We start from the raw sequence: 17,567 nt of genomic DNA, 5'->3' as shown, positions 1-17,567 counted from the left end.
AGTGATTTTTTGTGGCAACTCTATATCGCTACTGAAAACTGATTTTTTGTGGCAACTGAAACTCTCCATTAATGTTACTCTAGTAGCAACTGAATACTAGAGTTTACATTAATATATAAGTTTAAGATCATCCAATAGTATTTAATAAACACCAAAAGAATTTCTTAAACCAAATACTAAACACTTCCATTACTAAAAGTTCAGTTACATATATACTATGCAATACTTCATTTTCATTGTAAGCATATACATATAACCAAAATGCAAAATATTGAGTGCCTTAGCTTCAAGCTCCTCCGCATATACACTACGTAATATATCATTGTCATTGTACGCATATACATATAACCAAAAAGCAAAATATTGAGTGCCTTAGCCTTAAGTTCCTCCGCATATGTACTACGTAATACTTCATTGTCATTGTACGCATTTACATATAACCAAAAAGCAAAACATTGAGTGCCTTAGCTTCAAGCTCCTCCTTCATTGTCACCACTGTTTAAGAACCTTGTCTCTATTATTAAAGAAACAAATAGAAGATCACATTGTTAGAGCTTGAAGATAACATCAAGGTGAAAAAAGATACATATAAGAACATTAACTTCAAAAGATTTCTAAAGTAGGATAGCTGAACTCTTCAAGGTTCTGGAACAATTTCAAGGAACTACATCAAATGAAGACAGAATAGTTTGGAAGCATCACAGTAAAGGCATCAACACAGTAAGTCTGTTTATATAGCCTTCAATGATACTGGACAACAGATCATTTGGCCTAAGAAGCATATGTGGAAAGTTAAATTCCATAAAAGGTAGCCGCTTTCTCTTAGTTGGTTGTTGAAGATGCATGTTTAACTCAATATAATTTGAGGAATGCAACTGCTCAAATGCTATTTATGTGAACGAGCATTAATCATCTTTATACACTGTGAAGTCAGTGATCAACTATGTCAACTATTTCTAAGTTTGAAAGGAATCAAATGCGTTATGCCAAAGTCTATGGAACCACATAGGAGGGACTGTGAGGCAGAAGAGATGGTGGTGAACAATTCCTGATTAATGTTCACATATTGCTAAATACCATTTTGTGCACACATCATTCTGAAATCAAAATTGTATCAAGCAAGCAAATAAAGGGAATCAAGGAGTTATAGCTAGTTATTCGCCAGATGCAAAACTTTGACAGTACAACGAATCAGTTGGGAGACCATGGAAACGAAGGAAAGCCCCCATTGTGTCGCAAAACACATTATCAGAGTATATATGGTAGAATCATTATCATGTCCTACAAAAGAAAATTTGCAAAACACTCTGAATCTTGTCACAAGAAAAAGCATCTTTAGATAAGCCTTCACAAACTATAAGCACAACCAACTCAGAAAAGGGCTTACTACGAAAACTCAAATGGCCCAGAGGAATTGTGAATATCGTTCAAGAAATCGTAAGCTTATAAGGATATTTCAACATACAGCGCATCTGCACTTGGCTGCACCAAATTTATTCAGTCTAAGATCAGCAAAAACTGTGCCTTACTTCTTGAAACAAGACAGACAGGAAAGAAGCAAAAAAGAGCCACATGAATACATGCCTTTTGGTCTCAGATTAGAATAACTCTCTTTTTGCTTGCTCTTTACAGACTTCTTAATCTACAACTATCCAACTATTCAAAATGCAAGCAGATTGCATTGTTAATCACTTATAAAGACCATAAGAACAGAAGATTGCAAATAAGTTCATGCTTAACTTGAAGAAGGTGCAAGCCAAAACAACACCAGCACCAAACTAAAAGTTCTCAAACTGAAGTAGAACAGACGTCTATTCATGTTCAAACTGACGACTGTAGAAATTAAGCTGATAAATTTTTAACATAAATATCAATTGTATAATGCTAGATACATATGTGTTGGTTGACATTTTATAGTGAACTAAATACGCTGAAATTGTATGAGGATTAAAGCAAAATTAGATTACTTGGAAACTAGAGATATAGTATATAAATGTGATAATGTGAACAACTATCCAACTGTAGGAAAATTTCAGCTACAAAACTTAGCTAAAATATGAACTTCAAGAAAAAAAGAAGAAGAACAGTCAAGAAGGAAGGAAGAGTACCGAAACATTAAGAGTAGATCACCTGTTGCATTCCAGTCATGATAGCAGCCAGTTGTTCTTGAATCCTCTTGGCTACTTCTACACTGATCCGGTTGTCTACTTCCGTATTCAGGTGCTCAAGTTGCTCTTCCAACTTCCTTTGCAACTCTTGTTCCATGTTACTTTTTAATTCAGCAGCCATTTGTCATGTTCTTCTTGCAACTTTCGACTCATCTCAGCTTGCATTTCTGCTTGCATTTCTTGACGCACAGTTGCCATAGCAGAAGACACACTAGCCTCTTCCTCTCTAATAAATATATTTTCACCATCGATTCCTGGAAGAAACTGCAAAGGAAAAAAAATATACTGAGAAAGCATAGTATTGATACTTGTACCAGTCAATTTAAGAAATAATATATGTGGCAAATATATATATGTGTAGTAATTGTCTGTATTTTCATGCCTGCAGATAAAGTGTCTAATTGGTGTGGCTATCCACTTCTCTTTTAGTTTAAGCTACTTGGCTTGTGTTTTATATGTGTATTTGCTACATCTTACTTGGTTTTAATAGATATCACTTGGCTGAAGTAGAGTTCAATGAGGAATATCCCACTTTTCGTTTAAATTGTGTTTTATAAGTTTCCAAATAACTCAATGCAATTTATTAGCTGAAATTCTATTCTGTCAACTCACTGGCATTCACATACAGGAAACGCCTCAGCCTTGCAGCAAAACAAACCTTACTGGTGTTCAAGGTTCGTCATTTGTAATTAAGCTGCATAGAAGTCATCAGTCTAAGAAGGTTGTGGAAAAAAGGCAAATTGAGATTGTAGAGCTGTTGAACAACAACCATGAAAGGAGCAGAAGTAATTTAATGACGGAAAATGGAGCAGTTACAAGGTTAAATCCTGGTTTAATCGGTATTTATCCGGTTCATGCAAATGTAAATGCTGATGTTGGAGTATGCAGAGGCTATATCCCTCACTTATGTAATGGTAAAGTGAACAACACTGAGATGACTCAGGTTTAGGAGCCACAGTTCAAACTGTTCTGTAGTTTAAAACAAAGTTAGCAGGAACCATCAAACGGAGGTAGTTACACTAAAGGGAAAAATAAAAACTAACTTGCACTACCACTTTCAGCTTCTGGAGAAGGATACACACTTCCGTCCAGATTTCTTGATGAAACTGTCTCTACAGAAGGTCTCTGCAAAGGGCTTGATATTTGTCCTGTCTCTATAGGTTCTTGAAAAGGATTATTTGATTCTCCTGTCTCTAGGGATGCTCTAGTATTTCCCCTTAGCTGCAATTGTGGCTGAGACGTTGCTCCAGAATTGCCACGTCCTTGAAAATAGCCACGTCTACGGCCAGTTCCACCTCGACCTTTGCCTCGTCCAATTCCTATCATGTGGAGCCTCCTGCATGATATAGAAAAAATTAGTAAAAACAAAGGCACAATTAGGGGTAAGATCTTATCATTATACAAGAAAAATTGAAATTAAGCTTAGTGCACGTAGAAGGCAGGTAAGAGAGAAGAGAGTCCACTGTGTCTGTAGCAGAGATCAAACGACAGAAAGGAATTAACACTTTCTCCTTTTCTTCTCAAATCATCGCTTGATCTTATCACTGTGAGCACGTGATTTTTGCCCTATATGAATTACTCCCAGAAATTCAAACCAAAATAACTTCTTTCAGTGTTTGCAATTTTGTGGATTTTCGTGACATTTTCTGTTAATTGTTTGCATTTTTATCTGTGCATTTTAATTAATGAAAATACAAAAATATACATTGCATTTGCATTTAGAATTTAATTTTATATTTTTTTAGATTAATTGGTAAATTAGTGTTTTACAAAACTGGAAAATCACAAAAAAAAAAGAGAAAAAAAATGATTTATCTTTGCATTGTTTAATTTTTAGCTTTGAATTTTGTTAGTTTCCCTTTAATTTGATATTTAATTAGTTGTGATAATTATTAGAGTTAATTAATTTAATTTGGTAGGATAATTTGGGTTAGGAATTAAGTTACGTTTTATTTTTTGTTTTTTAAAAAAAGAAAAAGGAATTAAAAGAAATTAGAAAAAGGAATTAAAAAAGAAAGAAAGAAGAAGAGAATCAGCTTGGGCCAGCTCTTAACCAATCCACCCAGGCCCAGGTTGTTTTTAGCCAATTCACCATCTGATCCAAGCCCAAAAGTCCCCACGCCCGGTCCGGTCCCCCTACTAATCGAAACGACCCCGTTTTGCCTGTAACAAATCCCAGCCGTCGAGGTTCCTTGATCGAACGGCTGGGAAGCTGGGATGTTTTAATATAAGAGTGTCGAAACGTGCCCCCTACCCCCTCTCGTCTCCCGTCTCTCACCCCTCGAAACCCTAGTGAAACCTAGCCGCCATCGATTCCCCCATCGTCTCCACCGCCTTAAGCCCGGCGGCGAGTCTCCGATGGCCACCAAAATCACACCCTAAATTCCTCTTCCCCTCCACATCCCCAATCCACAACCAAATTCATTTGAATGTGCTCAGAATCCTTCGAATCTGAATTTGAGGTCACGAACCCTAGCGCCGCCCTCATTCCCTCCGGTGGCGACGCCGCTTCTGTTTTACCCCGGATTAAGACCATAGACCCACCATGACACCCTATCTCCAAATACCCAACCCATTTCCCTCGAACATGACCAGAACCCTTCGAATCTCAAATTTAGGGTTCGAGCCTTAGAAGCCATAGCCGGGTTCGTTCATGCAAAGACATCCCTCAAGGTTCTCTTCACATTCAGGGTCTGTTTGGTCCTGAAATAGCGTTATTTGCTTGTTCTTGGCAAAGAACAAGCGGATGACATTATTTGGGGATTAAATTAGAAGGTCAGTCAAGTTCGAGCCGATTCGGTGAGTTTCTTCTTTCCTTTTGTGTTCTTTCTTCTCCCCTCTTCTTTGCCTGGGTTAATTCAATTGAAAATCGACCAAAACTTCTGGCCAAGCCAAAACCCAGCCCATCTATTCTCTTTCAAGTTTTGATTTCCTTTTGTTAACGGCTTGATAAATTCTGATTGCACTTTCTTAATTTAGCTTTAATTTGATTTAATCAGGGTGGTGTGATAATTTAGTTTAATTCAGCATTAATTGTTAGTTCAGTTTAGGCTTTAAATTTGGTGAAATTGTTTATTTGCTTCTTTACTGGTTGTCATAATTTGATAAAGTTGAGTCATTGGTTCTTTTCTGCCGTTTGGGCCTTGAATTCATTTCCGAATTCATTCCCAGGAATTTGGAGTGACTTCTTAGGACCAGGCCTGGTTTAACCATTGGGTCATTTGACCCATGACCCATAGGTTTCAGAAGTAATTAACAGGGGTGTGGAGGGTAGTTTGGGTAGTCTAGGTTAGGGAATCTTTTCATAACTGAAATAGGAAGTTTCTAGTAGGGGTTTCCAGCCAATTTCAGGCTTTTGAGTGGTTTACTTGGAAAACAAGTCAGAATTTTAGGGAGTCCTAAGCTAAAACAAGAAATTAAAAGGGACCTAAGGGGTAAATAAAACTTGCAAGGGCTGCCCTAGGTGTTGGCCTATAAAAGGCATCATTTCTTGCCTTAGAAGACAAGTTGGAGAGGTAGAAAATCCGAATAAATCTCTGCAAATTGGAGAGATCTGAAAAGGGTTTGAATTTCAAAATTTCAAAACCAAAAACAACACCAATACTAAAAGAAACTGTTCCATTGAAGTTCCTTGCCATATTTCGAATTCTAGCCCCTTAATGCATATATCTAGTTCATCTAAGATTGAAAATGGTTTGAATTTCCTGGCTCGTTCAGTGATTGAGATTTAAAAGGTTTCTGGGATCACTTTTCAAATTGAACCTGGTCTGTTTGAGCTGGTTATTTTGGTTTACTGGTTGTGTCAATTGCTGGATCTCGTTTGATATCAATCCTGGGCTTTGAGACCAATTTTTGAGCTGCTATTACCTGTTGGCTGCTGCTACTGATCTTTTCCTCTTCATTGTTGTAAAATCCAGGTACACTACCCTGAATCCGATGCAATGTAGACATCAAGTTGCAATATGAAATGAAGCTTGCTGTATGATTTTGTGTAGAATTTGCTGTTTAATGTTTTGTATTTCGAGTAGTGTCCTTGATTTAGCTAAGGTCCTCATTGTAAATAAATCTGGACTGTACTGGACTGTTGAACTGTTGAGTCTGTGTGTATTCATCTAAAACATTAGCCTTAGTGTAGCGTAATTTGGTTTCTCATGCTGGTTTAACCTTTAGAAAGCATTGTGAAATTAAAACTGATCTTACAATCAGAATGTATGCCCATATCAATGTCAAATTCGCACCTGATAGATGTGTATAGTAGTGCAGCACTTTAGTATTGATACCAGCAATTTGATTTTGAAATCAGAGAATTTTTTTATTGCGTTGTCTCCTTGAGCATTAAGACTTCGATGTAGATGTTAATTACCTCATGTTAATTCATTGAACTCCATAAGTAGTTGTAGTGATTAGTTTAGCTTTAACACAATCTGAGTATGAAATTGGATTTTTAACAATGAGTAACTCGACGAATATGAACAAGCTGTACGTGATCTCCTTTATTACAAGATCAACGAAAATGATTGGAACAATTTGAAACAAGTTGAAATTCCGTTTGGTTTGGGATCTGCTGACAGATTAAGGCCCAACAACTTATTTGTAATTAAATTGGGCTGCAAATCTATCGATGCACAGTCCCAGGTCCAATTTTAGCTCACATTTCGTTTGGACCTGGGCAAGGACCCAATACTGGATAACTTTTGGATTGATAGAATTCAGACTTGATTTTGTTGCACCAGGCCCACGTTTGGGCAGTGTTTCGTGCACTAGCAGGATTGAACTTGTTTAGGGCCAAGTGTGAAGGCCCAAAATGTTAAGAGCTGGACTTCATAACTCTAAGTTGGTAATTTGGGTTTAGGGCTCACTAGTTAAGTAGCATGCTCGAATTAAGAGGTTCTCCTTTTGTTCGAGTGTGGACTTGAACTGGAAGTCCAAATTCTCTGATTACTTTAAATAGTAACGATTGATAAAATCGATTAAATAGGATTCTTTGGAGACAAAATTACGTAGAAAATTATAGCTTGCTCTAGGATGTCCTTTAAATAAAAATGAGACGAGCCTCGCCGCACAAAACATATAAATTGCGGGGCCCTCATCAAATGTTTTTTTTATTAAAATCTTTAGAAATTCGGGACGTGCCATTTAGCAAATTTTCATGGCCTCCCGCAAAGTTAACAAGACGCTAGCCACTTTAGGCGTGCTTTTTAATAATTTTACCTTCTTAACTACGGGTGTGCATTTCATGCGACCCAAATCCAAATCCCAAAATGTTGAATAAGAGGCGTCAAGGATCCGGGTGTATTTCATGTGACGTGATCCAAAAACACGCTATTAAACGGCGTTCACTTTCATAAAAAATTTAATTAAAAGCGGTTAAACAATTCTGAAATTGCAATAGGATAACATGTATTAACATCAGACTTTAGCCAAATATAGCAGTTGAGCGACCGTGCTAGAACCTCGAAACTCGGGAATGCCTAACCCCTTCTCCCGGGTTAACAGAATTCCTTACCCGAATTTCTGGTTCGCGACTGTTAAACAGAGTCAAACCCTTTCCTCGATTCGGGATTCAAACCGGTGACTTGGGACACCATAAATCTCCCAAGTGGCGACTCTGAATTCTCTTAATAAATGAATCCCGTTTCGATTGTCCTTTAGTTGGAAAAACTCCTTTTATTATACCCTTCACGGGGTGTAGTAGTGAAAAAAGGAGGTGTGACATGGCTCAATGGTGTTCTTTTCCTCAACGATCTTGCAGTGCCACATGTGCTGAGCTTGGCACTTGTAAGGGACATCGTTGTCCTGAAAGTCTGCTCTGAAGTGACTCATCTTGGCAACCCTTGGTACAACCTACTTCCTACCTGCTTGCCTCATAACTCGGATAGGGACATACGGGTATATTCCCCTCAACCCAATCAACACTAAGTGTGGAGCGTCCCTGGATCGGATGATGAAATCATCTGTTGGGAACCACTCAAACATCCATTGCACTTGTTCCTCGATCAGATTGTCGAAGAACTCTACCCACTCTTTGGCACTTTCTGGCTGAGCAAACCTGTCCGGAATGTAAGTCATCCGCTTGGGGTGATGGAAGGAAATATGGTCGTTCCAAGCCCTTCGCAGAAGTTCTTGGTGATACTGGCCCCTTTGTAGATGTTCTAATAATCACAACTGCAGCAACAGGTTACAACCCTCGAAATGCTTGATCCCCCTTTGACAGCACTCCAGAGCCCTGTAGATGTCGGCTATGATCATGGGGACTATAGTGTATGTCTGTCCATTGATCCCTCCCATCAAAATCTTGGTGACCATGGCTAATCTAGTATGGATTCTTCCCCTTTTCATCGGGAACACTATAGGGACCAAGAAGCACACAATGAACACGAACACTCTGCGATGGATGTGTCCCAGAGAAGTGATAGAAAGCTCATCATGGAAGGTGCGGTAGGACTTGCTATGGCCATATCTCTCATACAGGTGTTCGAAGGGTATGTAGGATTTCTTCAGGCATTCCAAGTCAGCATTTTTCTTCAGCCCCATCATCTTTAGGAACCCTTTACCAGTACGGTTCTCCGGTACCAACAACCCAGGGCTATCCCAAGTCAGTCCCGCAAGTCCCCCAATTTCTTCTAAGAGTGGTGTCATTTCCATATCCCCAAAATGTAACACAGCCCTTACACTGTCCTAGAACAAAGTTGCAGCCTCGATCAGCATATTGTTTGGTTGAATGTCTAGCAGAGAAGGTAAATTGGCCAGGTGCTTTCTCACATGTTTCTTGTCACTTGAGGAAAGGTCCTCCCACCAATCTAGTAGCAATGGTGGAATGTTGCTGACCATGCCGAATCTGGAGACCTCGTGCCTCATTTTCTGTAAAACAAAAAGGTTAGTCCCTTCTCCCCCACCAGACTCGACTAGTTGTACATTCATGATTAGCATATTGGCATTTAGTTCTCCAAATTAATGCACAGAACGTGGATATGTCCGTTGGGATTATGGAAATCCCGGCGGACTTTGGATAAGGCTCGTCTTAAAGGATTATTATGTGGACAACATATTAATCCGACTAGGTTTGACCATGATGCATGCACAATTACAATAAGAGTAAGGTTACTATAGGGTTCTAGACTGGTACCCTCAAGCGGACAACTTGAGAGGGAAAGGCACAGAACCGTCGACTGCACCGCTGATCGACTAGTTTTACTGCAAATAAGCCTTTCCGAATTTAAGGGTAATAAATTGGAAGAGCGCAACCACTCATCAAGCGTTGCTATAGGATTTGATACGCACGAGTGGAATATGATGTGGAGCATGATTTATGCAACAATAAATAGCATGTTGTCAATTATTTGCACGTAAAAAAACAGTAAATGCAATATTTAAATAATTGAAAGACGATTACGGAGAAAGAAAACAAAGAGATAAATCAGTTTCAGGAAATAAAGGAATCATAAATAAGCAGTTAAAACCAAATAAGGGGGAGGGTGCACGGGATAAAGCATGTTTAAGACTAATTCAAAAAAATAAGTTCGTTATGGTAAGAGCCTAGAATATCCCCAGCGGAGTCGCCATGCTGTCGCGCCCCCATTTTTCCCTTCGCGGGGAAGTCCGGGTTTCGACATTTTTGGCAACTCATTTCCTTTTGGGAATTGGGTGTTTGAAGAGTCGCCACCTAACGGATTAAGGTGCGTTAGGGCACCTAGAGCAATTAACTCATGTAACCAGTTTGCATTACAAGAGATTAGGGTAAGGGCTCCAAATAACCTGATTTCACAGTTATCTAACAGCCTAAGGCTTGCCTAGGCGTGTATATGCAGTCATAATCTGGGAACAATTTGAAGTTCTTTTATCCTATAGGCATGCCGATCTAAGTGATGAAGGTTATAACAAGTGATTTTAGGCATGTTTACACTAGGACATGATATCTAGGTGTTGGACTATTTGAACCTTTTATACACAGTTACTTATTAAAAACGACATAGACATGGTTTAGAGCCAATGCAAACAAAGTCCTAAATCAGGATTTCTAATGCACATAAAGATGATCATTTTTTATTAAGCAAGATTACAGCAGCAGTTTAATGACATGATTTTCGGGTGATAATAACTTATGCAAAGTCAGAGAAAGAAGTGATGAACTTATAACATGTTTCTAATATGCAGAATATAAACGTGAGTGTCCTAAGGCAGGTTTTCTAATGCAAATATTATAAACTTAAGACATGTTTTAATGCAAGTAGCATAGCATATGGACCTAAAGCATGTTTTTCTATCGTGACATAAACTCAAAGCAGGATGGTTGTTGCAAATAAACATATGGACTAAGGGCATGGTTATGTATCCACCTAAAGCATGGTATCTACCCAATTTCCCACAAACATCATATAGGAATTCCCCCCCCCCCCCTCTTTTACTAGTTTCCCCCAATATCTGTTTACAAATAAAATTATTACAGACCAGAATCAAATGAATTACATAAGTAAATAGAAATTATGCTATAGGGAACCTAAATCAGGCTCAAAGTAAACCTGGAAATGCCAGGCCTTCAACAAAATCTCAGAAGCCAAAAGATGTCATAGCCAATAATATGTGCCTTGGTGTGTCAGAGTTCCCTAAGGACCTCAAGGATCCCGGGCAGTGCTCACACCAAGACCATTCTCAAATAGGGATTGATTATGTACAGCGTGGAAGGTCCAGCCTTGGTATGCTAGAGTTAAGAGAGATCTCAAGGATCCCTAAGCAGTACACATACCAGAGGCGCAGAACTTAATAATCTAAGAGTAGGGTGAGAGTGTTGGACATAGTGTTGAAAGACTTAGTAAAACAGTTAGAAGTAAAAGAGATCCAGAAACAACTTTTTTTTTAAAAAAAATATTGGGAGTGACCAGTTTTTGAGAAGAATACTAGGAGTAAAAGCAGTAGTTTTGAAATCACCTTGAAGAAAGCATACTCAACAAACAACCCAATTGGTCATAGAGTACTCAGATTTACTCAACAAGTAGACTTACAAATAGGGGTGAAGGGGATTGTGAACATATAGAGCTAAAACCACATAAACAGAGAAGCATTTGATACATCAAGTGTACAGAACCACTAGGAGTCTACTGAATCAGGTTTCATGGTACTAGTCAGTTAAGACATAGATAAGGGATATAGCAGGATCATGTTGAAGACACAGATGTGTTGAACAACATGGGACATACAATCAGGACTAATTGAATACACTAGAAAACTAAGTAGTTACATAGTCATACCCATTAAAAGGGAGGGGGTAAGGGAACCAAGGAAACATGCTAGGCAGGTATCAAAGAACTAAGTGAAATTAGACATGCTGATTACACATAAGGCATAACTTAGACACGCTTAATAACAGCAAACAGAGAAACAAGTTGAGTAACTAATGCAGGAATAAACAAGGGTGTATAGACATAGATCACATAAGGTTGAGTTTTAGAATTTAACTAGAGACATACCAGTTAAAGAAGAAAAGTGCAGAATATGAAAGAAGCAAGTGCAAATCCACTGTCTAGCCTTGGCTTTCAGCCGGCTAGACCAATAATCAACACAGGTAGCAAAGAAAGAGAGAGTGTTTGAATGTATGTGTGTGTATTCTGAACTACTGTTCGTGTGGAAGGAGCAGAATGAGAGTGTATACATAACACTTTAGGAGTGAATAAAAATAAGGTAAAAGAATCACAGTTCAATCAATTAGGAGCAATTAATCAGTCACAGAATCAATTCCCATTGGGGAATCTGGAATAGACCCCTTAATTGGGGGCAATCAATTAATGGTCAGAACTGGACTCAAATAAGGTAATAAATCAACACCATAACATATAAGGAGTCCATCAAATCCCCAAACTACTGATAACTAATTAAGGCAAATGTAATTAATCACAATAGGGAAACAAGTAAAAATTCCGAAAAATACTGATTTTAATCAGAAAAGAATTATTCGAATTCCCTAAATAGAAATCAATTTAGCAACAAAATCCCAAAGAACACTGGATTTAATAGGAAAATCACTCAAATCCCTAAATAGAGTAAGTTAATAAGACTAGTTCACAGAAATAGACATAATAGAAGAAATCAGTGTAACCATTAGAAACATCTAGGGTTTGAGCATACATACAAAGATTAACCAAAAACGTAAAAAGATGAACATTTTTTGACATTGAAAGTAGAAAAACCTCTTGAAGAGAAGTCTGGGAAGAACCTCAATTTGAAAACACTTATAGTTGATTGACAGTATAGAGGTCAAAGAACCCTTAAAGAAAACAGCCATGGAAACTTGAAAGCACTTCAAACATATAGGGACTTGAACAACAGAAGTTAGAGAAGTCAAAACCCTAAAGTGGCGTTGTGCTAAAAATCGGTTAGTAGTAGAGAAGTAAAAGAACCTTAAAGAACAACCATGGGAATTTGAAAAAACTTCAGATGCACAGAGATTTGACCAACAAACAACAAGAAGACCAAACCCTAATATGACAAAGTGCTCAAAAATCGGTTAGTCAGTAAAGAAATAAGGGAACCTTAAGGAAAATCAGTGATGAAAACAAAATCGCTCCAGATCTACAGAGATCTGAACCGATTCAAGTCCAAACATTAGGTTTTTGAAGAAAAGAGAAAGGGTAAAAAGAATCTAGCCTTTAAATCAGAGATTTGAGCCGTAAAACATCGATAGAAAGCACTCACAGACCATAGACAGACTCTTGGAGAGTTTTGAACGAGATCTGGACTAGATCTCTTCGAGGTCCTTCCACGAAATCACAAAATCGAGCAACCAGGGGAAGTAGGAGACAAGTAGAGGTCTCATATAGCCATGGAAACCCATAGATCGAATAGGAATCAATGGGATTAGGGCCGGTTTTTAGTGGCAGCGAATAAGGTTAAGGTTAGATCTCAGAGAAACAGAGAGAATTAGGGATTCTAGGGTGGCTGTTTGGTGAGAATGGTTAGGGTTTAGGGGATCGTTTGATTAAAAAAGGTAAGAACAAATATGGGCCGTTGATCTCAGAGATCAACGGCTAGGATTAGGAGGGGCCTGGGTCGGGTTAGGTTTAATTGGGGTTGGGTCTGATTTGTTTGGGCCTAGTCATAGTGGGTTAGGTCCGAAAATTAGAGAAATTAAAAGGCTATTTGTTAAATACCCAAATAATTAATAAATAATATTTTATAAAATAATTATCAATAAGAAAAAAAATTCATGCATAGAAGTGCTTTAAAATAATTATTCAATATTTTAAAAATATAATGGACCAGTTTCTGGTAAAATAATGCGGTGATGTATACATGGGCAATAATTGCAAAAATTAATGCAATTGTAACCAAAAGGTGTAAATCTGGCCATTTGTGAAATAATTTGAACTTAAATTAACTATAAATAGCAATATTAAGTCATGAAATGCTATAAATCCATTTGTGATGCAATTTGTAATTATTTAAGTAAATAAAATACTAGGATAAAATCAATTTAAAAATATAAAAATTATGGAAAAATATCAATTGATGCTAATGCATAGTTTCGAAAGTATATATGTACATTAAAAATATTATAGGGAAAAATTGGGTATCAACAATCCCCGACTTGCTTGCTATGTGAAATTCCATGTGTGTGGCATATAGGTGTGGTGACGAGCACCTATGCGTCGCCAAATTACCTGTTTAGCATGTTCCCTTCCCCGTTTCCTAATATATATTGCTTTCATGTCTTAATTGCTACTTGCTTATTGATGCTTCCATGTCTTTCTGCTTCTTGTTAAGTGTTGTTTCTCTATTGACGTTATGAATTGTTCTGTAGTTTCATTATATCACACTGTTGGTTTACGTTGGTTTATTGGTGCTTCATGGTACACTCTGGTTGGTCTCGCTGTGAAGTATTAACTGATGAAGTTTCATAATTGTAGAGATCTTCCATTGTCTTGGTTTGAGGTATAAATGTCGTGGAGGATTTGAGTTAACTTGTGAAATACTTGTTCTTATTTTGTGATTGGTACTGATGTTGTGGGATCAGGTTGCACGCCGCAACAGGAGGAATAAGGGTGAAATGTGATTGTCTGGTGGGATCGGGTTGCGCGCCGCAACAAGGAGCAATAAGGGTGGACAGGTGGGATCGAGTTGCACGCCGCAACAGGAGGAATAAGGGTGATATATTGAGGAGTAATAAGGGTGGACCGGTGGGATCGGGTTTCACGCTGTAACAAGGAGTAATAAGGGTGAACGCTCATTTTGTTATTGATTATATGGTGGTATCGGGATACGCACCGCATCATTTGTTATTATGTATTCTTTTCTGCTGAGATTCATTATTGTGGTGTTGAAACTCTCTTAAGGATTGGTTATAGCTGAGTATTGGTAGAAAGACTGGGTTCCGTAGTTATTGCAAGTTCTGTCCTATTTCATTCTGTATTTTCTTCTTGCTTTATTATAAACTATTACGGGATATATTGTTTATGCCCCGCCGTAGCCTCGTCACTACTTCGTCAAGGTTAGGCTCGGCACTTACCAGTACATGGGGTCGATTGTACTGATACTGCACTCTGCACTTTAGGTGCAGATTTCGGAGCTGGTAGTGGCTGATCGAGAGGTCGGTTGCTGATATTGCATTTACGAGACCCAAGGTAGTCCTGCAGGTGTCCCCTTCTATGTTTACTTCATTTCTGTTTTTCTTTCTTTAAGACACATGTATTTTTCTTTCAAACCCATGTTTGTAGTTAATCATAGAACGTTCGTGAGTTATGATACTAGTTTCTGGGTGATAACTGTTTCGGATTGGTTAATAGTATAAGGCTAATTAGATAAATATGTTCTTCTGCTTTTATTTCTGTTGGATCAGCTTTTGTTAATCTTAATTATGAAAAATATAAAGTAAAAAGGTGATTATATCTCTAACGTTGGCTTGCCTAGCGAGTGCGATGTTAGGCGCCATCACGGTCCCGACGGTGTGAGATTCGGGTCATGACACAACCAGTCATAGTTGTTATGCAGCTGATAAAAGCTCACAAATTTCAAGGTATATCTATTGTCTTGATGACATAGGATATTTATTTTATGTTAATTTTTTGGTTCATAAACTAAAGTTATATATAGGCAAATATTTTGTGCGTAATACTTGGCATGCCTCAAAGCTCTGGATTAACCCAGATCTTCCTCAAGCTATTGATTTTAAGTCCAGGTTAGTTATTTGATAAATTAAGCTTATGTGGATACTAAAAAAATATTTGTTTATTGTTAAAATTAATACAACCTTGTGTAATACAGATTGGCAATTGTGAATGAAGCTAACTCTTCACTAGCCGTCTCTCGGGCTGGGGGGGGGGGGGGGAGGTGAGCACAGACTCCCGCTACTCACACTCCGGAGCAGATGGCTCTCCAGGTTCAGACTCCAGCAGCTCAGCCAGTTGGGATAGTCCCGCCGGGTGTTGTAGCACAGACCGGCGATGGATCAGCTATGTCTTTTGAGGCCTTGTGGAGATTGGATAGGTTTACCAAGTTTTTCACTACTACCAATGGCGGTACATCTTCAGAGGATCCCCAGGACTATTTGGATAGTGTCCACGAGGTTTTGCGAAACATGGGATAGTGGAGACCAATGGGGTCGACTTTGCTGCTTTTCGTCTATCAGGTTCCGCCAAGAAATAGTGGAGGGATTATTGTTTGGCTAGACAAGCTAGATCACCAGCTCTCACTTGGGACCAGTTCTCTCAGCTATTCTCGGAGAAGTATCTTCTTATCACTCAGAGAGGGGAGTATTAGAGGCAGTTTGAGCGCCTTCAGCAGGGTTCTATGACCGTCACTCAGTACGAGACCAGATCTGTTGATTTAAGACCAGATCTGTTGATTTAGCCCGTCATGCTCTTCTTATACTTCTCGCCGAGAGAGAGAGGGTTGTGAGCACGTGATTTTTGCCTCGCTTAAATATTCCTATAAAATTCATTAGAATTAGGATTTTTCTTTTATTATTTGAATATTAGGGAAATTAATTGCATGATTTTGTGTTTGTTTGCATTTTGTGTACATTTTAGTGGGCATAATTCATAGAAAATACAAAAATAACATATTTGCACTTAGAATTCGATTTTTATATTTTTAGTTTTATTAGTTAATTAATATTACCAAAATAAGAGAAAAATAACAAAATAGTCATTTTTACATTTTTGTTTAGCTTTCCCTTTAAATTGGGATTTAGTTAGTTTTAGGAAAATTAATTAGTTTGATTTCAGTTTAATTCAAGTCTTTGTTATTTTTAGTTTTAATTTTAATTGTTTCTTGCTTTTAACCAAAAACAAAAATCAAATGAAAATGAGATAAAAAGAAAGAGAAAAAGAGAATAAATAAAAGATTAAAAAGAAAACAAAAAGAAGAGCAAATCAGGCCAGCTATTTTTTGGGCCAATATTCAAGTCAAACTCACCGGCCCAAGCCAATACCTCCACTAAACCCGGATTCAACCCAGCCCAAATCCTTAGCCAACCCGGTCCAGACCCCTCCCCAATAAAACGACGTCGTTTTCCATTGCAATCACTCCTGACCGTCTAGGTTATTTGATCTAACGGTCAGGAACTAATGGTTCTTAATATATATATGTCCTAATAACCCCCTACCCCCCTTTCACCACCTCCCATTCTCTTCCTTGTAACGTCGGCGTAGCACCACCACTTCTACACCGTCCTCCGCCGTCCGCCGCCGGCGGCGATTCTCCGATGAACCCCAAAATTACACCATAGATGCTCCTCCACCTCCCCTTTCCAGATCTAGGTTTAGTTTCCTTCAAATCACATTCCAGCTCCTCGAATATTGAATCAAAATCCCAGCCCAAAACCCTAACTCGTCCAAACCTCACCAAATTCACACCCCATACTCTCCTCACCCTCCTCTACCTAAATCCCAAACTAATTTTCCCCAAATCCAACTGAAACTTTCCGAATTTTAAATCTAGGGTTTTGATATGAACTGGTCGAATTTTCAAGGTTGCCAGGGTTCGAATTGGGTTCCAAATAAGGTTATGTGCTTGTTCAAGAACAAGCATATAACATTATTTGTGGACTCAATTCAAGGTCAATCGACTGAAAGACCAAAATCAGTAAGTCCTCTCATTTGATTTTTTTATTTTATTTTCTATTTTTTTGTGATATTCCCCTCCTTGATTAGTTGTTCTCCATGTTAATTGATTTAGAAATTTTAGGGTTTTAATTCATTTTTGTTTCTAGCGATTCTGTTTTGTTTTAGTTCTTATTTTTTGGTTTAATTTTTTGTTCTGTATTGATTTTTTGTTAGTTTGATTTTTGTTTCGATTAAATAATCCATTATGGCTGTTGTAATTTTATTTTAGTTTCAGGTTTGTTTGATTCCCATTAATTGTTAGATTTAATTTCATGATTAGTTACATTGTTAATTAGTTCAATTTTAG

General features: G+C 38.0%; 1 protein-coding gene across 1 annotated transcript in view; it reads right to left on the bottom strand.

The window, feature by feature from the left end:
- Positions 1-2,273: 2,273 nt before the first annotated feature.
- The window catches only part of LOC109209867, a 34,063-nt gene continuing 18,769 nt past the window's right edge, over positions 2,274-17,567 (bottom strand). The window contains exons 5-8 of the mRNA XM_019373211.1: positions 5,963-6,095; positions 3,600-3,636; positions 3,212-3,504; positions 2,274-2,422 (exon numbers count right to left, since the gene is read on the bottom strand). Of these exons, the coding sequence (XP_019228756.1) occupies positions 2,274-2,422; positions 3,212-3,504; positions 3,600-3,636; positions 5,963-6,095 (612 nt within the window). The remainder of the gene's footprint in view (positions 2,423-3,211; positions 3,505-3,599; positions 3,637-5,962; positions 6,096-17,567) is intronic.

Source organism: Nicotiana attenuata, unplaced genomic scaffold (genome assembly GCF_001879085.1).
Source record: "Nicotiana attenuata strain UT unplaced genomic scaffold, NIATTr2, whole genome shotgun sequence".
Taxonomy (NCBI): Eukaryota; Viridiplantae; Streptophyta; class Magnoliopsida; order Solanales; family Solanaceae; genus Nicotiana; species Nicotiana attenuata.
The sequence above is the reverse complement of the archived record's forward strand: the minus strand, read 5'-3'. Positions and strand labels throughout refer to the sequence as shown.